This window comes from Taurulus bubalis, assembly GCF_910589615.1.
Source record: "Taurulus bubalis genome assembly, chromosome: 18".
Classification (NCBI taxonomy): Eukaryota; Metazoa; Chordata; class Actinopteri; order Perciformes; family Cottidae; genus Taurulus; species Taurulus bubalis.
The window spans coordinates 18,034,859-18,060,373 of NC_136606.1; the positions used below are offsets into that span (position 1 = coordinate 18,034,859).

At 49.6% G+C, this 25,515-nt stretch overlaps 1 protein-coding gene across 1 annotated transcript in view; it reads right to left on the bottom strand.

Moving 5' to 3' along the window:
• The window catches only part of zeb1b (zinc finger E-box binding homeobox 1b), a 43,980-nt gene extending 19,246 nt beyond the window's left edge, over window positions 1–24,734 (bottom strand). Inside the window, exon 1 of the mRNA XM_079234387.1 lies at window positions 24,675–24,734. Coding sequence (XP_079090513.1) covers window positions 24,675–24,732 — 58 coding nt within the window. The 5' untranslated portion in view covers window positions 24,733–24,734. The remainder of the gene's footprint in view (window positions 1–24,674) is intronic.
• Window positions 24,735–25,515: the final 781 nt, after the last annotated feature.

Genomic DNA, 25,515 nt, shown 5'->3' on the forward strand with positions numbered 1-25,515 from the left:
GGCCCAAACTGTTCAAGCCTGCTCTCTGTGTTGTCAGACAGAGTCCGATTTCACAGCCTGATCCAGCTCTGTCATAGATACAGTGAGGCGGCTACAAATGCTAGCAGTCCTTCCTTAAAGTAGGGATCCTGAATACCACTCATTTGTACTCGGACTTCAGATTTCAGTTTCCCTCGCTGTGTGCATTGTGGCCCAACAGCTGGGCCGAGGTTGTGTGTTTAAATATACGCAATGAGCAACAACGGTGTTATCCAACCTGCTTGTGTGTGGCGCAGGTCTATATTAGGTTAGTGTAGCACAGGGCTGTTGCATTTTAGGAGCAGGTGACTGGACATTCCTGCCTGTATTAGGCTTGACAGTTTACTGTGGGGGAGTACAGAGCAGGGAGAGTTACACTGGCCGACGAGGAGGGAGGGAGAGAGAGAGGGAGGTGCGCAGGCAAACAATCCTCCAACTGGAAAATCTCATTAAACCCCGCTTACCTGTGAAGTATAACTTACTGCACAGATTGCTCAAAGGCATCTGTACATTCTGCCCGACGCATCAGTTCATTAAAGGAGGACTGAGCATCGCTGCCCGTCACGTGTCTTTTGCACTCGTCAATTCCTCACTCGAGTCGAGGCGGTGTTTGCTATGCAGATTAATACAAAGTCAGCAGCGGGAGACGTGCGCATACAAACACACAGAAGAGGGCAGAAAAGGTAAACGGGAGTGGGGGAGGTGGGAAGGTGGGAGGAGAGGAGCTGCTAATGGCTTAAAAAGACAAAGCTGGCCTGTCACACGCGATGCTCGTCTGGACTGATGGCGGCCCCGGGGAGGGAGTGTCACAAACTGTCAGAGGGGCCGAGGGTAAAGGAGGGGACGCAGAGGGGAGAGAGGGATGGAGGCTGGGGGGGAGACGGAGACGGTTTGAAAATGGGGGCAAAAGAGGAAAAAGCAAGTGATCGTAAAGTGGTAAAGTGAAGGTATGAGACGAGGAGGAGGAAGAAGAGGTAGGAACAAAAAGAGAGAGGGACAACAGTTGCGCTGGCGTAAAGGTCAGTGGTTGATGCCTGACAGATGTCTCAGTGAGGGGACAGGCCGCAGGGCAACAGGCAGCACACACACACACACACACACACACACACACACACACACACACACACACACACACGCATTCATGGACAGGTGGAAGTGCAGAAATAACCCAGTAGTGCCTTTTTGTTTATTGGTCACGTCTAATTTTAAAACCGTTGCAAGTTCCCCATTTATAGCAATCAGCGGGTCAGCACACCTCGGTGAAGCCGGGGCAGCAGATGCAGGTCGACAGCCTACTGTGGCTTCACTAATTCTGACACTAACGAGCAAAAGTGCAGCGAGGGCTCTTTCCTTTTCTTTCTTTTTTCCGCTAAAAACAAAAAATCCTCCTTTTTGTGGCATTTTGACAACAGCTGACCACTCTCTCATTTCTACAGAATGTCAGCTCTGTCACAAGACTGCCGAGGGCCAAATGTCCCGCACAACCTCTGACACACAAACGCATAATCGAAGGCACGGCCCCGGGGGCTGTTGCTCAGTTGTCACAGTGGTTTCTTGTTAGTCATGTGAAGCAGGGAGAGAAAGGGGTTAACGCCGTTAAACCTACATCCACAAAAGCTCTTTTGTCACCTCGGTCCTCCACTAACAACCCTCCCCCCACCTCCTTATGTCCTTTCCTTTCTCCTCAGGCAAAGTGGCTTTCACCCCCGTGTGATCAGGAAGGGTTAGCCCCTTCTCCCCACAACACCAGCCTCCAGGGCCACTGCGGCTGAAGAGCAGTCAACCGGTACCGATCACACAATTACCCTGCTGTTAAACGACGTCGGGGGGCGGACTTTGTGCGGGCAGACGGCTACGAAAATCTGTCTTGCCAAACCAGGCGAGACAGGAAGAACACGTGTGTACACATGTTGCAAAACCTCACCTAGTGAGTTTACGAGGGGGTCAAACTAGTCCACCTTGCCCCTCTTCCCAGCTCGTCGCCTCCTCCTTTTGGCTCTGGCTGCAATGACTAACTCGCAAACTATGATTTGCAGAAACGTGGGGCGGACAGATGAAGAATCACAGGCAGAGCGAGCGGCGGCGTCATTAGCGCGGGCGCTGATTGCCCGAAATGGCTGAGGCAGCAGGTGAAGGCGCGGGCCGTCACGTATTGACGTATTGACGCTTGTCCATTACGCCCAGAGGTGCGGGGAATGGCGCGTGGGCGTTGGTCTGGTTGCCCCCGGGAGACCATTAGTCCGCCGTGTCAGAATTCGGAGGGGAGTATCGACGGTGCAGCTGGGGGCAATCGATGGGCGCAGATCTCTCACTCCCCTCTGCCATCTATGGTAATGGGGCCTACAGTGAGTCAAACACTGCTGCTGTGGGACTCTGGGGCCCTCTGTTATATCACCCCGCTTAGCGTCTCCCAGCACTGTAAACAGGCGGAAAATGAACTGTTGCTTTTGAGAATGAGTCAGCTGGACTCCAATGCCGAAACTGATTGATTGTGTGAGAATGGTTTGGACGATAGCAACTGCCAGCCGAATAAAGTTGTTCTTCATTCCCGTTCCCTCATTCGGCTCGGTCGTTCTCCCCTGCTCTGGTCGCTGCTCCTCGGGGCGTAGAGATGGAGGCCAGATCAGGGTTTGTCGTACGCCGCGGGCCAACAGGGCGGGACGTGGATTACCAAAGCACACTGCAATCGTTGGACGGGACTCCCGGGACTATCCCGTGTGATGTCACTCATACCGTGAAGTCATTCAACAGGGAGCGGCCAGATGTTCTCTCCGGATAGAGCCTCCCCTCTTTTTCATGTTAAATATCCCCAAGCAGAAACACTTAAAACACATATCTGATAACAGATGTGTCCCAGGGGCCAAGCCACAGCTACAACAATCACGGTGCTCTATTTCCTGGAGAACAAGTGACCTCTGCTTCTGATCCCAGTTTTTTTTTATGAATGTGGGAAAATAGCCCTTCTGGTTGTCAACTTCCAGCAAGGACAGATTAACATAGAGGTGCATTGATCAATCGGCTAACGGAGCTAACGGAGCTAACAGCTATCATCAACGTGAACCGAGTTTGACTTAACTTGCATTATTATATAATTTATAAAGTTGTCATGATGTATTCAAACTTAATCATTTGATGATGTTTTCACAGCAATATGAAATAGATCTAGAACTTCCTAACACTAGCTCTAAGCAACCTCTGTCATTAAAACTACTGCTTTTCTGTAAGCCTGTCAAAATTCGTAGAGAGAAAATCGGAATCTGCAAGATCAGAAAATTGCAAATTTTGAGTGATTCACTCAAGGAAAACCAGTGCGGACAGAAGAGGGACTTGCTCTACGGTGGCTGAACTGGGTCAAACCGGAGCTGTGTCCTCGCCCCGCGTGCTCCCTGTGGTGCAGGAGGGGAATTCCACCGGTACGTGACCCTGAACACTGGCCTTCCTGTTTGACCGCGGTGATGCGCTCCGTAGCCGAGAGGAAGTGGAAAAGAAAGACAGATCTGTCCGAGGACTTGCTCTTCTCGCCACGCAGCCAACACGAGTGTGACTTGTGTTGATGGTTGTGTTAGAGCTGACTGTATATATATATATATATATATATATATATATATATATATATATGGGTGTGTGTGTGTGTGTGTGTGTGTGTATGTGTGTGTGCAGCTGTTGTCAGACAGATCAGAGATAACACTCTGGCTTTTAATAAACTCTGCGGGAGTGTGTACGTGTCAGTGTCTTGGTGTGTGCATGTAGCCTGCTGAAAGGTCCTGGGCGTGTGATTGATGGGAGCTTTAGCACAGCAAACACACACACACACACACACACACACACACACACACACACACACACACGCACACACACACACAGTGGAGGTGGGTGGAACGAGAAAGGGTGGTCATATGCTGCAATGCTGGGCTAACATTATTCATCTTGTGCTCATCTGTGAGGGCCGAGCCCACCGCTCCCCATATTGATGAGCCAGGCAGTGTGTATTAGTCACTATATTTACATGGCAACACACACACACACACACACACACACACACACACACACACACACACACACACACACACAAATGGGAACACGCACTAAAGAGCAGAGAATGGAGGCAATTTAGAGCTTTTTCTTTCTTTTGTCTTCCTCTTTTTTTGTCTCTTTTTTCTTTATTGTGGACGTCTTTGTTTGTTATATGGATGATGGAGTGACTCACAGAGAAGGAGGCTGGGAGAGGGCGGCTGAGAAGGAGAGAATGGAGGGAGAGAGAGCAGGCAAGGGAGGAGGAGAGGTTATTTTGGAGTCTCTGAACTGTAATCACCACCTACAGCTGCTTCCTCCCAGGTGCTCCAACTGGACATCAACGTAGGGAGGGAGAGAGAGAGAGAGAGGCTCTCCAGAGGAACATGAAAAACTCATGTAGTAATGGTGTTTGTCTTAAGTTTATAATTAGCCCAAACTTCCATGTGTGCACAACTATAACCGCATTCTGATACCTGTGTGTTCCCCTGCTGAGCGAGTTTAATGTTAGGAGCAGGAGGAAGTTAAAGGGGTGATCACAGAGATGACGCGACACTTCCAGGAGCTGCCAGAGGAGACAGGATGGTGACTGTCACAGCGAGTCACACAAACACAGCCGGTGAGCTACAGGTGAGACCAGATGACCCGGAAACACACTTATTCTCATTGTGTTTATTTTGCACAAAATGAAAGAATGTGCGCCGTACCACTCACAGTGTCACAAAGCGACAGTGCAAATCTATGCTTTAACCCGTGGTGAGGTCATGCTAGGTTATACTAGCCTAATGAGCTAACACTGTTAACTCATTAGCTGACTCCCATCAGCCCAAGAGCTCATAATGAACTGATGGGCTGCTTCAGTAGTTAGGTTTAGGCAACAACACTACTTAGCTAGGTTTAAGCTAGGGTTTAGCCAATAAAACTACTTAGTTAGGGTTTAGGAAAAGATCCTGGTTCAGTTCAAAATAGGGTGGCGTAACTTAAGAATGGAAGTCACGTGAAAAGTAAAGTGAAAGACCATTGTTTGTTTGATATTTTGCAGTTAAAAAAACAACAACTCCTGGTTCATGATTATGTGGATTTAATATGATTAGATTCCGTCGGATATCTTTGAATTACAGCACATCCTTTTTTCGTAGGTTCCACTTTGACTGCTGTATAAGATCAGCCTGCCACAATCACAGGAAGTGGGAGTTTGAAGCACCGTGAAGGATTTACGGGGTGTCTCACAAAGCACACAAAGGTTAAATACACTCACAAACACAAGTGCATGAAAGCATAAAAAGTAACCAACAAATGTATTCCCACTAATGTCCCGCAGCGCTGTTTGTTCCACAGCATGCACAATCTTCCACCGTGAGGCACAAACGCAATCAATCACACAGCCAACACCCACTCACAGTTCATCATAGGTGTTGCTGTGGGAAGCATTAGAGGGCCAGGACGTACATCACATGGTGGTTCACATGCGCGACAGCAACCAAGCGGCCTGTGTTCAAATAATAAAAAAGACTCCACATGGAAGGTTGCGGGCGCGTCCCTGTAAGTCATCCGGGGCAGCCTCCCGTTATTGTCCAATAAAAGCAGCTGGCGCCATGTGAGCCGTGCGTGCCACCACCGACAGCCCCGATGTCTGCTGCGTTCAGGAACACGGGGATCCACCGGCAAAAGTTGGATTAATACCACAGCTATAGTGGATACGCAAGATGGCAGTGAGGGATGCAGAGGGGTGGGGGATGGAAGAATAGCAGAAAGACAAATGAAATCAACAATGCCTTCTCATGTATAATGTATAGGAGGCAGCCTGCCATAGTGTTTAACTCGGAGTAGCCAGCACAGACGGGCTATCCTCTCCTTAAGACCAAAGAGGCAGCACAGGAAAGGATTCAAAATAAGGCCTCAAGTCAAGCCTAAATGACTCATGATGAGACATTTTCTTTTTTTGTAATGTTTCGACACTCATCAGTCGAAGAAAAAAAAAACTCCCCACACTAAAATGCTTGTGCACGGACACAACAGTGCCGACGAAGCTGTGAAGCCGTTTAAAACAAAATAAAGCGTCAAAAGGTTAACCGTGCGACGCTCGTCATCCTGTTAAAACCAGCGCCGCGAGCCTGGCCAAACAAACATGGCCGATAAGCGCGGCGGTGGCGTCAAAGCCTTCCAGATTATAGATTACCATCAAATCGGCCCGCGACCTGCTACTTTACTGTAATGCCCCTTTATCCTGGGGCTGGAGTGTGTGTGTGTGTGTGTGGCTGATCTGGATATACAGTATACATACAATAGCTTTAGATTAATGAGAGAGGTCTCTGTGAATCAACAGGATGGTGGGTAATGTGAAAAAGCTACAACTGCCGTTCTAACTGATTATAATTTGCGTTTATTTAATATATATGAAACACATCGTCACATCCTCCGCTCAGTTTTTAAAATGGCTCCAGCATCGAACGTATAAAGTAAATACCCTTGCACTAATACACAGGAAGAACCTCTCAATTCAAGAATCAGCAGTGATCCTAGTTCCCATTGTAGCTTCACGTCGACTGAGTGCAGCCGGAGAGAAGTGAAGAGCGACGGAGAGGAGGACGGTCCACACAAGATATGCTGATATTCGATTTACCTGCCCCTGCACAACACACACACACACAAAATTCCACCAGCGGGGCAGAAATGTTCACTCCTGTCTGTCTCCACCCCCCCGCCAGCCGCAGTCGCTGGCGTAGCACATTTCTCCATTTTCATCGCCATTCCTAACCTTTATCTCCCTCCTCTCCTCCCGCCCTCCTCTCTTTATCTCTCCTTTCGCTTCAAACAGCCCCCCTTGCAGGGAAACAAGGTTGTAAAGGTGGGAGATGCTGATATTGTTTGGCCTGTGTGTGTGTGTGTGTGTGTGTGTGTATGTGTGTGTGTGTGTGTGTGTGTGTGTGTGTGTGTGTGTGTGTGTGTGTGTGTGTGTGTGTGTGTGTGTACCCTACATGAAGTACCGGGGGCTTATATCGTAAGGAAGATTTTGGCTCGCTGCCAGCTAAATGGCGCCACTGGAGGCGTGTGTGTGTGTGTTCTCTGCGAGTGTGTGTGTGGTATTGTTTTTGTGCCTTTGTGCCTCTGTTTAACAGTGTGACTACTTTGAGATTATTGCGATTGTAGCTTGAGACCAAATTTAATAAACAAGAAAACAATTACAGGAGTAAAACTCAACGTGGATCTGAACTGAGTCAAGAGACGTAGCAACATGGCATATTTCACTCCCCCGCGTCCGTCAGTGATGTCGGTGCGACGCGGTGGATACACTGCGGCCGTTTGTCTTTCTAATGGGAGGGAGCAGCAACGACTACAGCAGAGAACAGCTCTCCTGCTCCTTTAATGGGAATGAATAAAGGATGAGTCGAGTCTCGGACACCGGGGTTAAGACGCCGTTTAGCACCTCTGGCCCGGCGCCCAGCGCTGGTTGGAGGGGGGCGACGACAGCGGAGGACAAAGACGGGGTTGAGAGGACGGCGTCAGGTTGAATATCGGGGTGCGCTGATGAGCCGGTGGCTGACGGCGTGCTTGTGTTAATGGCTTGATTGTAACGTGGTGGAAGAAGAGGACATTGTGGCAAAGAGGTGCACCGGCTCTCAGTGAGAAGTCGGAGGGGAATAAAAAAAAAAATCCAGCTCAGTAAGAAGCAGAGAAAGCTTCATGTTGACACTGAGTCTGGTCCCAAACGCCTCCACAGACCTCGTCTCTTTGATCCAACTTGGGGAGAAAATGAAAGGCTTTGAGAGAGGGAGGGGGGGAAACAAAAGCAAAACAAGAAAGAACGCGGACCTGAGACCTAAAGCGTCGGCGTAAAGAAGTGCCGCTGGTTTTATGGTAGGAGGTAGGAAGAGGACACCGAGAGGCCGGGGCTGGCTGTGGCACGGCGATGCCTAAACCAGCCGGAGCGGAACGGTAATGGCTGCCACCTGCCCCGGGTACTAGCAAGGCCGGCGGCACCTGTGCTGATCCATCAGATCGCCACGTCAAGAACGAGCCAGACGGATGAGACCACTAGTTGAAAGGGGGGTGCTCCAGACTTTTCAGGGCGCTGTTCTCTCTCTCGCACTGGGAACCAGTGGGAAGAGGACCGCCGACACTGCGATGGGGCAAACCAAATGATCTTTAGCTTTGTATCATAAGTATAGACAGCCTCTCACCTCATGCACACATAAAAATGCAGACCGGCACTTTCAAAAGCTTTCAAAGTGGGCTTGAGTATTTGAGGAGCTGCGGGTGATGTCTGGTGCCATGTGACATGGTGAGAGTGCATCTTATTTTAGAGTAAGAGGTTGAGATAAGGTGTTAAAAGGAGGGAGGAGGGTGGGCGGGAGAGGAATGCTGGAAAGCTGTCCTTGTGAGCCTCCGATGTCGTCTAACCTCCCAGGTTCAATTCTTTGACTACGACCGCTGCAAGCTAACGGTCGAGGAAAATCCCCTCGCTGCGTTCAGACCGTTTACTCTGATATATATTCCACTTGTAGCCTGTAATAATCTGTCCTTGCTCTCTTGCTCCCTCTCTGTCTTCTTCCCTGTCTCCCCCTCTCTCTCTCTCTCTCTCTCTCTCTCTTTCTCTCTCTCCTGTGTCCCACACAGCAGTTTATTTAGCTGCCATGTTTACATTCCTGTCCAGTCAGCCTCACCCAGGGGAGGCTGACTGGATCTGAGCACTGTGGCTGAGCCTCTCTCTCTCTCTCTCTCTCTCTCTCTCTCTCTCTCTCTCTCTCTCTCTCTCTCTCTCTCTCTTCTCTCACGGCTCAAGTCAGTAACATGACGGCTACACTTCAACATGCACCATGAGCCATTTCTTTTTCAACAATGGAGGAGATGTCCTGCACGGTCAAAGTAACGGCGACTATGGGCAAGTCCCGACCCCCCTCTCTCCCTCGCCCAGAAATGGCTAATTGGATGGAGCTAATAGGACGTCCTGAGCGCTCAGGTCCCCGGCCTCATCATTAGACTGACTGGCTCCTGTGGCCTCCGGGCAAGAGTGCTGTCTGCACACTCTAATGACCGCTGACTCACTCAGCGCGCAGCACCGCCGCCACCACATTAGTCCTGCCCAGAATAGCGGCCAAATAGAGAGAGATGAGAGAGGGGTAGTCGGGACGTTAGGCGCCCCCCGCAGTCTTGTAAGACATTACTCCGGGCCACGCCGCGGTTCGGCTGTGTTCAGTTCAGCTCTGCCCCCACCCGTCAATGTGTTCACTTAAAGTTGGATTTAGCACTATTGCATTCCTTTTAGCATAAACCCAGCCACTGTTGTAATAACCTTATTGGGAACTGCACCACGTCCTGCCTGTGGAGTTGTTGTGGCTTATAAGTGATGAACTCTGCCGGTTCATACAGGAAACAACATTTAAGTGTACATGTCAATAAATGAATAGCCACTAGTTGATTTCTGTCCTACGTAGTCACAAAAGAAGGATTAAAATGCTGAACTGTGACAATAAGGACAGAGCAGTTATTTACCCGCTCTACACAAATCATCAACAGTGTGAATCCACTCTGATGGGACATAATTCAACCCACCCATGATGCAGTGGGGCGATGGTGCCGTTTGTACTGAGAAACATAGCCTTCAGCATTTCTACACTGATGAGAAGGTACCATATTTTTTTAAAGCAGGCTTTATGACTTCACAAGTAGCAATAACGAGACAGAATAATGAGCAGCTAACGTTGTTACAGCAAGAGTTTAAAGGAGCAGTCCAGTGTCTTGGGAAATATGTTCCTCTACTTGTGTTAGATGAGAATAGTGATACTGCTGTTATGTTAGTAAGTAACCAGTAGCAAGTTAGCTTAGCTTAGCAGAAAGAGTGGAAACAATTGGAAAAACAGCAAGTTTGTGTCCTGGAGGTCTGACACTAGGAAATCTCTACGCCCCGGCCAAAAAATAGTCCGGCACTTTTCTGTGCTGATAAACAAAGAAGATATTCCATGTTAGTTGGTGAGCTTTAGGGATGTTACTAGACATATTTTGTTACCTTTGGACAGAGACCAGGCTAGCTGTCCCCCCATGTGTCCAGTCTTTATTCTCAGATAAGCTAACTGGTCTCTAGCTCTAGCTCATTTTTATTTTACCAAATAGTCACGAGAAGGGGTGTCGATATTTTCATCGAACCTCCCGGCAAGAACGTAAATAAGAATATTCCCCAAACTCTAAAAGTATTTCTGCAAGTGCCTGAGCAAAAAAAAAAGACTTCCTGCGCTCACTAAATGAAACAGAGTGTAACAATACAGAGCCTGGCTCAGCAGATAGCTACGGGTTAACCAGGCTGCAACACCCACATGATGGCAGGACAGAGGCCGGCTCTGTGTTCAAGCGGCCGCGGGGGGTGGGAGGAAGAGGGATGGAGACAGGGAGAGGTTTGTACTGCTGTCCTCCCAATCACGAGATAGCGGTGGATCTCCTCCGGCAACACAGCTTCCCAATTCTAACAAGTGTTTGGTGCACAGTGTAGGTGTGGAAAGGCATTTGGTTCGGGTGATGGACAGGGCTGTTGAATAAGAACAAAAAAGGGCAATTGGTAATAAAAGAGGAAAGACAGAGAGTGGACGGATCGCCGGGGGATTTGGCATCGGGGGCAATTCACCTTCTGTCAGGAGACAGAGAGAAAGAGAGAAAGAGGGGGAGCGGCGTGAAAGAGACGTGGCCTGTCGAAGATACACCGACTGAGTGCGGTATCAGCCAAAAATACTCCTCCTAACAAGTCAATAGTGCGTATTGATTACTTCTGCAGCAGGGCTTACGCAACATCAACGCCTCAGTGTACAACTGTGGCAAAACGTCTGTGTGCACAGCGACCCGCTCGCCCTGCAGAGACCGGACTAGTAAACTCCTCTTGTGTGTCCCGGGGTCCTTAAATCACGCCGCACAATGTGAACTAATGGCCCGGAAACGCTGAGAGAGCTGTGCTCTCATATATATATATATATATATATATATAGAGAGAGAGAGAGAGAGAGAGAGAGAGAGAGAGAGAGAGAGAGGGAGAGAGAGAGGGACCAGACGGAGGGACACGGGACGTGTTAAGTGTTCGCAGGGTTCAGAGAAGGCCTCAACCCACAATGGCCCTGGTGGGGTTCTGTAATCGTGAATGGAGGGGGGATTCGACCCCCGAGCTGATGTGGATGTCCAGTTAGTGAGGACCAAACAAAGTGCTGGAGAGACACCTGTAGTCATCGCTGTCCAATCCTTCCTCTCCTTCCCTCTCTCCCCTCTCCTCTCTTAGAAACCCAGCTCATCACCGTGTCCACCGGGACTCTGATGCGAGCCCGGAGACGGCCGCGCTTAATCGATAGTGCCCGGTTGCCAAGACAACCTTGATTTCCTGTCGCCGCTTTTGCCGAGCGCCGGTGATTGCGCCGGGTGTCCGTTGCACCTGCCGCCCTCTCCTCCTCCTCCTCCTCTTCCTCCTCCTCCTTCTCCTCCACTTCCAGTGTCTCATCAAGCGCTCCTTTCCCCTCCCCTTCCTCCCTCACGCCGTATAGCCACCATAGACAAAAGAGGCAGACGGACATACAAAGGCAAAACGGATTAGACCCAAGAGGTTGGGTTTGAACAATCAAAACACAGAGTTGCGCGTGAGGCCACATGTACACACACACACACACACACACGCTTAAACAAACACACATGCCCTGTCTTCCTGAACAAAAGCGAGCTGTGACAGTTATCATATCCACCTTGGAGGGTGATGTCATTGCACCTGGGTGGGAAGGATCACACACACACACACACACACACACACACACACACACACACACACACACACACACACACACACACACACACACACACCCCCCCGTCTCGCTCTCCCCCAGGAGGGGTGGGCACCTCCTGTTTCTCTTTCTTTTTTCTTTCTTTCTTTTTTTTTTCATTAATGGAGAGCTCATTAATCGTGGCTGATAACGAGGACGTGGGACAGGGACATGATTAAGGGGCTCTCTCTCCTTTAGCCGGGCGCCCTTGGGGATAAACAGCCCAGGGTTTGTGAGTGTGTGTGTGTGTGTGTTTCTGTGTGGGCCGCATGTTAAAACAGGTAAAGGACACACACCGAGCGATATCTCTAGGACATCTGTGGAATAGGATACACGTGTTTTCACTTTCCAGTGGTTGTAGCCGCGGTCCCTTATAGTCGCGGAGAATTTCCCAGTCTTTAATCCATCGCTTCCTAACGATCTACGTTTGTCTTTATGAGGACTCCCCCAAGGCTACACAGTTTAATGCTGAGGGAGATGGATTGGGGACTCAGAGAGAGGAACTTTAAAACACTACTTCTCCGCGATGTGAGGATGGGGACCCCCGAGCTTCCCGGCACACGGTACCTCTCCTGACTGGGAACAGAGAGATGTTCTCTTCTAATCAAAGGCTGTGCTTTTGAAGGAACCTCATTGGGTGCATTGTCTAGTAATTTGCCAATTCAGTAGTGCGTCAGGCTGAAATGGCGCCGCATTAGATGCTCCAGTGAACAATACGTACGCCAGGCTGGGACTCATTTCTCAGTGTCGCGCATTCTGCAGACTATGAAATTGTTGATTGTTGAGTTAAGAGAGACATTTTACTTCCTATTTGCTGGCATGCGCTTTGTGCATTGTGTGTGTGTTCGTGTGCATGTTTAGCTCCTTTCAATCTGGGTCCAAATTGATCCTCCATGTCACTGAGTTGCCATAAATTATTTCAGTTTCTGTAACCTGAACAATTCAATTCAATTCAATTCAGTTTATTTTGTATAGCCCAACATCACAAATACAAATTTGCCTCGGAGGGCTTTACAATCTGTACACATGACTTCCCTGTCCCGGGACCTCACATCGGATCAGGAAAAACTCCCCCAATAAAGATAGTAAAAACCCTTTCACAGGGAAAAAAGGGGAAGAAACCTGAGGGAGAGCAACAGAGGAGGATCCCTCTCCCCGGATGGACAGAAGCAATAGATGTCATGTGGCCAGAATGAACAGCGAAGGTATGAACAGGCACGTTCTGGTGAGACGTGTACTGACTATCTACAAAGCTCTGAAAACACACACACACACACACGCACATGCACACACACACACAGACATTTATGAATGCCATGCAACAAACTGTGACAGGTGGCCATACTTAAGGGCACAATTTGCAGCTGACACATGTTGATGCTATAAATGATTATCCAGGAAGTTTAATTCAGGAAAATGTGTTTTAGCAGAGGTTATGATTTAATATATTGCCACCAATATATTACCCCTCTGATATTATTACACTACAAATACTAAGGTACAGCTTTCTATTTTGCCGCAACAAAACTAAAAGTACACATTTGCCACAGAGAGGAACATTCGTTCTGTAAACCTGCATGTTTGGTCGAGCAAACAAGTGTTACATAATACTGGAAATAAGCAGAAGAAGGAGAAGAAAAAAAAAGTAGAATTGCAGATGACTAACTAGGTGGTATGGTAATATGTTTCTCTCCCAGAGCTGACAAATGTAATGTAAGTGATCCACAAACACAACGGGATGTCATGACGTCTCCGTCGGAGAGCAGAGATCAGTGCGCATGCATGAGGGCTTTTGTAGTACAGCAATCGCTTAGTCTTACACACACATTAAATCCAATCTGTCTGGACCGGGACCCTAATCCCCTCTCCACGGCCATGGAGACGAGCAGACAGTAATCCTCCATATTTGTGTATTAATAGAGTCTCAGAGGGGGCCCTATATATATATATATATATATATATATATATATATATATATATATACACACACACATACATCTCGTGATGTATGTTTTATTAGTTGTTAATCTGCTTGTCGATCAGAGGCCCTGGTCCATTTAAACCTGGGTTTTAATGAAAACACGGGCAGCCCTGCCGGAGGGATAAGCTCCCCAAGGACGAGGGAAGAGCGCGGCTGGGCTCAATGGACTCGTCATCAACAGTAAACAGCTTTACATCAATGTTATCTGTCACGGGGCAATACAATTATTAGGTGGAATTCAGCCCCGGGCCTTTTTTTTCCAAAGAAGAGGGCTAGATAAAGCCTGACCCAAATACAAGCCCGTTACTTTGTTACCATAATGCACGGCTCAATCAACTCCAATGTTATTTCTGAGGCTGTACTTCAGAGTCGTCGTCCACGATGAACCCTCGCCGTCCTGCGGAGGACGTTGACCCGCGCGGACGCTCGGGTGGAACGAATTTGGCCAAAAGGCCGCTCCGCGCCAGCGGCCACGAGCAGCGGCGTGTGACGGAGAGCACGGGGATGAGATTCCTTAGCGTCCGCTCACCTCTCAGCCCGTCTAGACGCTGTGTCACCGCCACGCCCCGCCGGACGTCTGTCCTGATTCAGAGATTTATCAGACAGCCCGTTCGATTAGAAGGTCACCGCTCTAAATTAGCAGGCGAGGCAGGGAATGACGGAGGCGGGCTGGGACAGGAGGGCCATTACAGTCTAAGGGACGCTGCACCCCATCCTGCTCACCAATGGCACCGCGGTCGCCGGCGATCATTTCAGCAACAATTTATATGATTCTCTCTTCAAGATATTTGCCTCTACCACAGAGGAATGTGGGCGTCAGTGTGCGTGCAGAGCCCGTTTTACGGGAGGCATCAATCAAAGTGACTTCCGCTGGATAAACAAACAAACAGCTTTTTAAACATCTGGTCGGGAGAGATAGAGAGAGGCACCCTGGGGAGATGTGTGGTTTTCCTCTGAGATCTGTTGATTGGGAGGAAGCGTGGAGGGAAGGGCAATAAATGAAGAAAAAGAAGAGAAAAAAAAGGAGAGGAAGAGCCGGGGAGAGACAGTTCACACTCAGGTCAGAATTCAGGTGGTTTGGGAATGCACTCCCAAACCACGCTCAGCACACTGAGCCACACACACACACACACACACACACACACACACACACACACACACACACACACACACACACACACACAGACAGAGAAAAACATGGCCTTTAAATGCATTGCAGCCGGACCATGTGACTCTCACGGGGTAGTCTCATGGGAGCATCCCCCCTCCACCCCACCCCTGAGCTACCCTGATGGACTAGAACAACAGGAAGTGAGCCTGGCTTGTAACATCACACCACACCGCACACCTCCGGGTAGCTGCTCCCTCTTTCACACACACAGTACCGGCCTTCCCTCGTCATTCTGCGCCATGCCGGCCGAGGCCGTTCATCAGTCGCTTTAGGTCAAAGTCTAAAGTTTTGAATCTCTCCGAGAGTGCGCTGGAACAAAATCGGTGGCACGGAGCCTGCCGCCGCCGCCGCCGGCAGTCGATTCGTCCGAGCGAGATGCACCGCGGCCTGGCGCCGACGCGAGGAGGGGCCGCGGCTGGCAGGGGGGCGGGCCTTTCAGCCAGTGAATAGCCCTTGTTTATATAGGCCCCTCGGGGAAGTCAGGACACTGCGGTGAATAGGAGCCAGTTAGCAGCGATGGCATAATAAGACCAGGAGGAGGATGGGGAGGACGGGTGGGGGGAGTTCATTGAAATTCAACGCAGGACACCGGCAAGACAAACCACCCTTGCCAGCTGTGGCGGCAACTCAATGGAGAAGGGAGAGCTTTCTATGGATGAGGGTTTTTGGGTTAAAAACGCAACACGTTAGGTGAGCAACAAGATTGTGATTGTTTCCCTCATCAGAAACACCAGATGAGAGGTGGAGTCTAACGTTGAAAATGGAGGGTTTCTCTAAAGCCGAACAAAAGAGGCACACAAAGCAGGCTGATTAATGTCATGGACTTCCTCATACAAGTGACACTGACATGACGGGGCTATTTTTCTCCTTACGCTCTGTGTGTCATACTGAGTCCAGGAACTCTTTGCAGAAGTGACTGTGGCAGCGCTCTTCGGTCTCAACGGTACACGGTACTCTGCGGGAAGAAACTAAAAAGCTGGCCTTTCTTTTACTGGCGCACACTGAAATGCACAGAGCCAAATCTTTTTAATGTGTCTGAAAAGAGATGCTGTTTCCCAGGCTTTCATGTTTTTTTTTCCGCTCCCGGTTTGTCGTCTCCCTGCAGCCCCTGATGAGGAGCCTTAAATAGGCTGCCACAGGTGCTGGGTAGGTGAAGGGGGGGGGGGGGGGGGGGGGGGTGTTCGTGGCCTGGATGGGAGCAGGACCACAGGAAGCCTCTTGTTTTCACAGAGATAAAGAGCTTTCAGGTTGCATCCTGGGCCGTAATCTCTCACACACTTCCAGGTTTTGTTCCCGGTGAGGCCGAGAGAAGACGACAGACTAACCTTCGCCCCGAGAGGCTGATCGATAGCTGCTGATGAGACAGGATGCGTCTCTGACGTTGGCGTGGATTTTTGAAGAGCGCAAAATGACAAAGGCACGGTTTGTTTTTGAGCCGTGTTCATTAACAGTCCTCGATCCGGGATGATTTATGGGTTCATTTATTCCGAGTGCTGGTTCATTACGGATGATGATTATAAAAGTGTGCGTGTAATTTCTTTCCTGACCTCTTCATTTGCTTTTAGGGCACAATTAACGTTGTTCCAAGCTCTTACACCCTAATTACAGAAAAGATAACGCTCCCTTCCTTCAAATTCAAGTTCCTCCTTAACCAGTCACTTAGAGCTGGCCTTGTGTTAAAAAAAGATCCATTTACGGGAAATTTGCATGAAAGCGCTTTATTGAAAAGTTGGCATTGAGGAGAGGCGGGAACACGAGAGCGGGCGACGCGTTTGCACATTTACGGCGAAGAACCGCTCGCATTCCCACTCTTTGTCTCTGCTGCTCTCACACATTCTCTCTTTCTCTATTCTGAACATGTCCTTCATGAGAAGGCCGGCATTTGACCGTGAGCCACACCCTGTTCTCCTGCCAGAGGAAACTTTCAATCTCTGTCTCTCTCCCTCGCTCCGGCTCTCTCCCACTTTTTTTGTCAGGTGTTATTTATGAGTCCCGTACAGCTGAATTGCTGCATACATACAGCACCTGCTGGTGTTGGAGAATCAGAGCCAAGGCAGCTGCCAGAGAGAGAGAGAGAGAGAAAGAGAGAGAGAGAGAGAGAGAGAGAGAGAGAGGCTGCAAACAGGAAGGAGTCAAAGAGTGAGAGTAGTCATGAGAAAGAGAGGCGTTAAAATTGACATTGAGGAGAATAGCGCGCGGCTTTTGTTAGCGCACTGGCGCGCAGCTAACGGGACAGGCAACTAGTGATGATGCCGAGTTGATCAGAACAGCGAGACAAAACAAACAAACAAGTGATGAGCGAGCACTAATTGATAGTGTCGTACGACTCCAAACGCGATCAATTAAAGGCCGCGCCTCATTGACTGAGGCGCCGCTGTAACGAGAGACTGGAGGGCCCTGTCAGCGCGAGCAAGCAGACAGATGTATGGCCGCCTGGCTGCGGGGAGCCGAGGGGATCTACTGCCTTCACTACACACTACACACACAGAATACACCCACACGCGTGTTTGCGTCACATGCTCGGAGGGGAGGGGGGCGATGTGTTTTGACTGTAAACACCTGGATGCTCGTAGCGGTGAGCTGAGCCAGGACAGGTGGTCAAAGGTCTCTGGATTAATTTTAGTTCCCAGAGACACAAAAAGAACCAGCGTGAAATTAAACTAAACTAAAACACTGTACACTTTGCTCCAAGAGAGTATGGATCGCGTCTCACAGGGCGCCCACTCGTTCTAAAACACCAAAATGCAGAACTCAAGGATTCAAAACCGTAGTATCTGCAACCCCATTTCTTTCCGTCGCTACCCAAAGCTCATGGGTGAGCCATAGGTGAGGGCCAACGAGAGCGGGAACACGGACCTAGCTGCACTGTACAGGACATCCAATCCAGAAGGTTGAACGTGGCACTGACTTGGTGTCTCAGCAATATGTAAGATAAGGCAGGTGGTAGACGTGAGAAAAATATGGAGTGATGTAACATTTGAATACACTGTTTATAAAGAGGCATTTGTCAGACGGGGCCAGCCCTAAAGGAGGAACTTAACGATATAGCACCCAAGCTGCATGAAAAACACAACTGACCTTACATAGTTAGGAAATGCAGTATATTTATGAGGTTACCCTCAGTACCGAATGAAAAGGAACTCCTCCTGTATTTATTTTGATTTAACCCCACTAAAGACGGTGTAAATTCAGTCCAGGCTGCACAGAAGGTTATTCCTTTTCCTTCACAAAGACACACACACTGTATCTCTTCCTCTAACAGTCAGTGAGTGGGTCTGGGCTTTGCCGCCTGCTCTCCGGTTAGGTCACACTAGCGGGGTCATGGGGAGCCCAACAAAACCCTCACAAGTTAAATGGGGCGATGCGGACGCGCCATGCCTCCCTCTTATAGTGCCCTCCCCTCTGCTCCCAGGCTGGCCATTCTCCTCTCATTAATCCCGTGTGGATGTTTATCCATGTTGACATTCAACATAGCAGCCGGCCTTCTCTCTGTCTAACATACAATGTGACTAAGGCGTTTCTTTTTTGTTTTTGTTTTTTTCCTGCAGGAGCCGTCACAGGGCTAGCCCGGCCTAGCCTACCCGGCTCAATGCACGGACTCAGTCACGTCACAGTCAGGCTGAGCAACCGGAATCAGTATGCGAGTATGAATGTGTACCCCCTCAGGAGGGCCATTATCAGTTCTGTGTGCTACGGAGTGGAAAATCAATATGGTCATCATAACGGGCTGGCGGAGAGCCAGCCACTAGGCTGTGTTCAAAGCACAGTGCATGGCGGCGGATTACTCCTCATCTGATGTCATCTAATTTCATCCCTGTAGACGGGAGACACTGAGGGACTGTGGTAAGGTCAAGCACATTTTAAATGCACTAGACATCCAACATCTATGTCAAAAAAAAGGAGGAAAAAAAGGCAATAAACTGGTCAGGTGGTCTGAGGTGAAGCTCCAGCAGAGGTTAGCCCCGATGAGTTTTAGCCATAAACACAAGCTGGCGTAAGAGCCCCTTACCGGGCCCGCCTTCTGCCTATTGTGTCAGTCCAGTCTTTTTCATTAACCGCTCCACTGAGGACCACAAGGGAGGGGATAGGTGGGCGGGAAGGAGGAGGAGGTGGTGGCGGGGATGGCGGGTGGGCGGTGACAAACGGAGAGGGTCTGCAGACGGACCCAAAGGGACCCGCCGTGGACCTGAAGAGAAGCCACCAAATGCGTGATTAAAAACACACATCAGCAGGTGGCGTTGGGCTACGCCATGCACAATATTTACCTCCGCTAGGACGGCAATTTAGAGGTAATCTCTCCCTCAACTATACACACTGCTGGAGAATATTACCTCTCCCCCCTTCACCCACCCACACTTGTGGAGAGGGGCTGAGAAGACGGGAGAGACCAAGGGGGAAACAAGGGGACGGTTAATGTGGAAGAAAAGACGTGAAAGAAAAGAAGCGCCCGCTTGGAGAGTTTGTGAGGTTGAAAGTCATCTCGCGAACACACCTGTCTGCCCGTGACTCACTGCTCTGGAGTCGGGAGGGGAGGCTTTTCTGCTCAGTTGGCTAACACGATACACTTTCCTGAGCTCTCCTCCCTACATTGCATGGCAACAAATACTCGCCTCCACCACTTTCCGTGTCAGTATCAGTGCGCCGGGGTCAAGGCTGTCAGAGCCGTTGCAGACCGACCCGACTCTCACTCGGCAACAACAAGCATGCCAGTGTGCAGTTCTGGTTCCTGCGGTGCCTAAATGATTTTCAACGCTGGCGAGAGGCAGCCCGGGCGGTTGTGTTTTTGTACAGTTCAGTGAGCTCCATCACCTCGTCCCTGCATTACCCCCTATGCTCAATATTTGTGTCCTTTCAGAAACAGTGTTGGGACGAGCGGCGTCAGTTGGGGAGCCTCCGACACATTGTCCTGCCGTGCAGATGGACCCATCATCACAGGGGGATTTGGGGGAAACTCCTGCCGGCTGTGCCAAATTAAGCCTTCATCCTGACAAAAATAGCACACTGGGTAGCACATCGCCACTTCAGAACGCGCGGTGCACAGAATGCCGCGGGGGGATGCGTCGGCGGTTACGTTAAAGCGAGCAACCGTGACTAGGGCGTAAGCTGCGCTTCCGAGGCAAAAAAATGTCAAACGGGGGTGCTGCGAAGCAGGCTCTTGAGGGCCCGCAGGGCTGCGTGAGAGAGGGATTTGATGAATTCTGCGAACGTTCCGCAGATTCCTCCCTCGCAGGGACCTTTGGCAAAAGAATGGGTCATATGCAAATGGCATGCACAGTATGGAGGAGAAGTTTCCCACAAGCCGAGTGTGAAAAGGGCTCTCCCTCCCCATGCCGGGCCGCTGAATGGGCCTTTTCTTCTGCCGCTGAAAGTGTATGAGGTAGAGCAGGCAAACTGCAAAGGTAACTAGGCTCTTTCTCCTCGGGCTTTCTCACTAAAGCCCGAACACACAATGGTTCATTTAAGCATTCAGCCACGCAAACCCCAATAAAGCACATCCAAGCGCAGTTAAGGGGGTTACTGAAACTGACTCTGGGTTTAAAACTCCTGCTTTACGGAGGGAGAGCACCTTTTTTTATAGGCTAATGCTCTCAGCCTCCATGGGAGCAGCTAATCATTAAGCCGCCTTAACAGTGGTGGGAGTGTGGTCGTACATCACATCATTTTAATTCCGCCGAATGGTCAGATGAGGACGGGCCTTTTCCCACCCGGATGGACATGTTTAGGGAGGAAGTTTTGCTTTCTTTCTTTTTTTTTCTCTCCAGATGATTAGCAAAAAACAGACAAGTAAAAAGTTTGGGATCTTTACCTGCATGGATTTATTTGGAGTTTTAAGTGCAAAACATACTCTTACAGTCTTGACCCTAGAATCCATACATATCTGGGAGATAGCTGCCATGTGTGTCTGCTTTTCATCTGCCAGCAACAGACCCTCAGATGTCACCTGTTGTAAAATGTTCTAGTCACCTCCGCCACTTCTCACCAACTCCCCCTCGGCTCCACAGGGAACATAGAGCCCACGGTTTAAGGGGTCAGGGAGAAGTGGACGGAGAGTCGGAGGGAGTGGAGGAAAAAAGCTGCAGCTTCAACCCCCCTCCCTCTCTTCCTCCTCCTCCTCTCTCCCCTTTTCATTGAACAGACTTTAACACAAACACAATTGGACATGCTGGAAGCCTCACAATGGCACAGGGGGGGGAAAGTGAAGTCATACTCTAGGCACGCATGGGTGCCTAGGTCAGGGGGCAATCAACAGCACCCCTGGCTACTGTGTCTTAACCCCTCGAAATAAAGGACAAGCTCTGGGAAGGGAGGAGTGAGAGGGGGAGAGGAGGGGAGTCGAGGCGGGGGTGGATTTCTCTTCTTACTTGGCACTTTTAAAAAGCTGCCGAGGAAGTTGGTGAAAAGCGCCGAGGTAAATGAAAAATGTCCTCCTCCACTAAACTCTTCGCACAACAGGGGTGGACCTTTTAAATGTAAACAGATGTCTTTTAAAACACCGAAGTGGCATGCGGAGGAGCCGCAGGGCCGATCCCCACCTCCTCGGGAGCCTCCGCTGTGGCCTGAAGACACGCCGTGTTTCACCTCGCAAACTGGAGCGAAACCATTGTTTTGTTTTATTTTTCTCCCACAAATGTACAGCATGTGGTTGCATTCAATAGTTTCTAGACAGGCTGAGAGAGTCCAGGGGCAACTAAGTGTAGTTTAAGTATAGTTTTACCAGGCCAATAAACATGTTCTTCAACATCACATGAGTTGTTGCCAAGCGCCAAGCCCACAACCTCATTTTCCCTATTTGATGGATGATTCATCAAGGTGCAAGTGTGTGTGTGTGAGAATAGATAGGGGGAGGGAGGGAGAGCGAAGAGAGAAAGACAGTTTAGGGGATGAGACAAATGACCCGTGTGATATTGTCAAATAAATAGAAATCCTAGCCAACCGTACGCACACTCTCGCTTCAACTAGACTCGGTAACGCCGCTCCGAAAACATCATCCCCCGGCTCCCGAGCGCGGTTGCAAAGCCGTCCCAGCCCGGGCCTGTTTATTTTTGCAAAGAATGTTAACACCGGGCGCATTCCTCTATTCCCAAATTGCTGTGTTAAATTACTGTTGCAGGGAACGGCTGCTATTCCTTAGGGGAGCAGGCTGGGGAGAAGCGACAAAGGAAGCTGTAGTATCCCGCCGATTGCAAACACCTGTCGTCCTGCGGGCTGTTAACACCTCTCTGTTTACAGCGGGGAACGAGGCTCACCTTGATCTCAACACTCTCCTGCTCACCGGGGACCTGGCAAAGACACTGACCACAACAAGCTGGGCACAACTTGAGGGCTTGCTTAATTATAAGAGCCCGAGCAACGGCAATTGAAACTATTTTTGCATTACTAAAAAAAAAAGTAGCAGCAAAGACAATTAATTAGACATTAAAATGCAGAGTTGTTCTGACATTGTGACAAAAGCAAGAGGTATGGTAAACATGCAACGTCAGCCTTCAGTCTAACTAGACTGAGGAATTCCCTTCAACAACAACAAAAAAGCAGAGATGTTAATTTACATGACAGATCTGCAGTCTTGTCAGGAGGTGGCAGGAAGTGAGGACTTAAAAGCCGTGGCAGCTCTTTGAGGCAAATGCAAATGAGGCAAAGTAACAGGGAACACATCTGTTTGGTTGAGGAAGCGACTTTAAAATATCACAGGACTGGCATTATTTAATAAAAAAACATGTTTAGTTAAAAGGGGGAAAAAGCAACAAATGAAGTTAGATAAAAATAAATAAATAAAACGTTAAAAAGTCTCTCCAGAGTAAATAAGACACCCTTTATTTCTCTCAGGAGGACCGCAGAGGACACACACCTTGACAGCAGGACCGTTATTTAAGGTGTGTCCACACCTTGCACGTGGTTAAACTGCACAGCCGCTCCTGGGAGGGAAGGCAGAGCGACACACCCCGCAAAGAAAAGGCATGACAGTGGAAAACATCGATAAGCACCCATCGAGAAAAACAACAACAACTAAAACACAACAACAACATGCCACTCTTTGCATCACTCTTCTTGTATCCACAGAAAATTCACACCACCAAACCCTGTTTTGGCCGCGCACGGCCGCCGTTAAGCGGTCCGTCCCGCGTGTTTGTTTTGACCAAATGAACGATGCATTTGCGGCGTTAGCTCAGTTCCTCAAAGCTACACTGGGTGGCACAACGAGTTGATGGACAACAGTCAGACCCACAACAACAACAACAAAATAACAAAACCAAACAACTAAAAAAATGATTTCTTTCTCAATAAAATAATTAAGAACAGTGAGGACCGGGGTAAATTGTCGCTCTGCGGTTTCCCAGCAGTCCACGACATAAATACACACGGGGGTGGGGGTTAACAACTCGCTAAAAGTCTTTGAGGTTTACGTTGACATTAAGCTAAATGAACACGCAGGTGGTTAATAGACGCACGAGCGATATCTAGGGACTGAGTGCCCTTAAAAGAGCCCAACAGGCGACTCGTGAACACTATGTCGACGCCGCGGTGAGGTGGGCGAAAGCCCCGTTGAGCTCCGCATACCGAAGCGCACATAATGCGTCCACTTGTATTGTATAGTACACAAAGTGTGTTGAAATAGGCAGTAAGACAAACGGAGAGCGTTCAACGGCTCGCTCGCGAGCCCCCACACCACCGCCAGGTCGTACAAGAACCAGGGTTCCCAGCTCGCGACAAGAGAGAGAGGGAGAGGATCCGCTGTCCTTATATGGGCTGCGCTCGCCCTGCTCGCTCAAACAGCGCGTGAGATATCGCTCGTTCTCCGGAACCTCGCGTTGCCCCCCGACCGTGTGTCCCCACTGAGCGTCCCTGTCCGCCGCCGACTTCACCACCAAAGACCCGGGTTTAAAACGTAAAAACATGAACGGCGTGAGCCGCCCAGAACTCAAACAGCGCAATAAGTTGGGAGGATGAAAAAAAGGGAGACCTGTCCTTTTCTTCTCTCCTCTGCCGCTAACACTGTCTGGTCGTCGGTGATATAAAGCTAACGGGAAGCGCGCAGCGGGGCCGGGCTCAACGCGGGCAGAGGCGGTGTGTCACCCGGGTGGTGCAGCAACAGTGTCCTGCCGCTACCTGCTCCGAGGGAGCGAAAGAAAGAAAGAAAGAACAAACAAACAGTTGCGTTCGCTATGCTTCAAAAACACATAAGCGACGTCCGCGACGTTTTCGACCAAAAAGGCAAAGCTACACATCATGTTTTGTTGTGTTTTCCTCCAAACCAAACCGTTAAAGACAACCCGTACTGTCGAGGTCCGCAATAACAATCAGGTAGCCCCGCAGAAACAGGTCCGAGTTTAGTGGTGGGCTCACAAACTCGACAGAATGAAAGAACAAAACATGAACACAGAGTCTGCGAGGCGGGTAAAAGTGTATTAAAAGCGTGTAAAGAAGTATTTAAGTGCAGACAGAAAGCGGGTCCGCTCCCAGCAGGGTGAGGTGCGTATAACGGTCTCCAGCGCAGCGGACCGCTAGGCGGAGGGAGAGACGCGACCCAGGTATAACGGTACACCACATAGGCTGCAATACAGCGCTCACTTGCTACTTCCCAGCACTTTCGGTCACTAAAAAAACGGACTTGTAGGCTGCCAAACTTTTCGCTGAAATTACCGGGAGACAGAACAGCCTCCACACGGTTCCCCCGACAGAAAAGCCCCGCGTCGGAAGTCGCTCAACTCACCGTTGTTCCTCCTCGGGTTCGCCTGCTTTCTGCGCTTACACCTGGGGCCATCCGCCATGATCCTTTCGCTGTGTCTAAATGCTGCCGGAGAGTCGCCTCCTCCCTCCCCCCCTCACCCCCCCCCCCTCCCTCCTCCTGCCTCCCTCCCTCCCCTTCACCTCCCCTTCTCCGCACCTGGTTTACGACACTCAGCTTTACGACATCACCTTCCCGCACCTCCCCGACCCACGCTGCCAGTACCGTTTCATGGTGTGTGTGCTGGAAGTGAGAGGGCTGAGTGCACGCGCGTCGTACCTGCCCTGCCTTTACTGATGTGTCACGCGCTAAAAACATGAGTAAGTAAGAAGGTATTGGTCTATAGGTGATAGTGGTGTGTGTTTATGGTAGTTTGCATGTGTTATAACATGAAAGAAAAATACCTACTGAATCTCTTTGACTTATTTTTGTCTGTTTGTTTTGTAGAAAAAAAAGAAACAAAAGAGAAAGGTATTGTGCTGTATTTAGCAATTGATCACTTTAACTCTCTTACGCACAAACACACGTAATTGGTTGAAGATGAATTATTCCGTGACATAATCACTGCACATTATCGTGTTATAAGCACCTTGAAGTATGTCATTTTGCTACCCAGATTTGACCTTCCGACCTGTTGTTTACGTCGTGTGTGTGTGTGTGCTTGTGTGAGTGAGTGAGTGTTTTGTGTGTACGTGTGCTTGTGTATGTGTGTGTTTGTGGCACAGTAGGTTAAAACGCAGCAGACAGAACAGCGCTTGTGTGTGTGTGTGTGTGTGTGTGTGTGTGTGTTAGAGAGAGGAAGAGCGAGGTCATGAGACTGTCATCA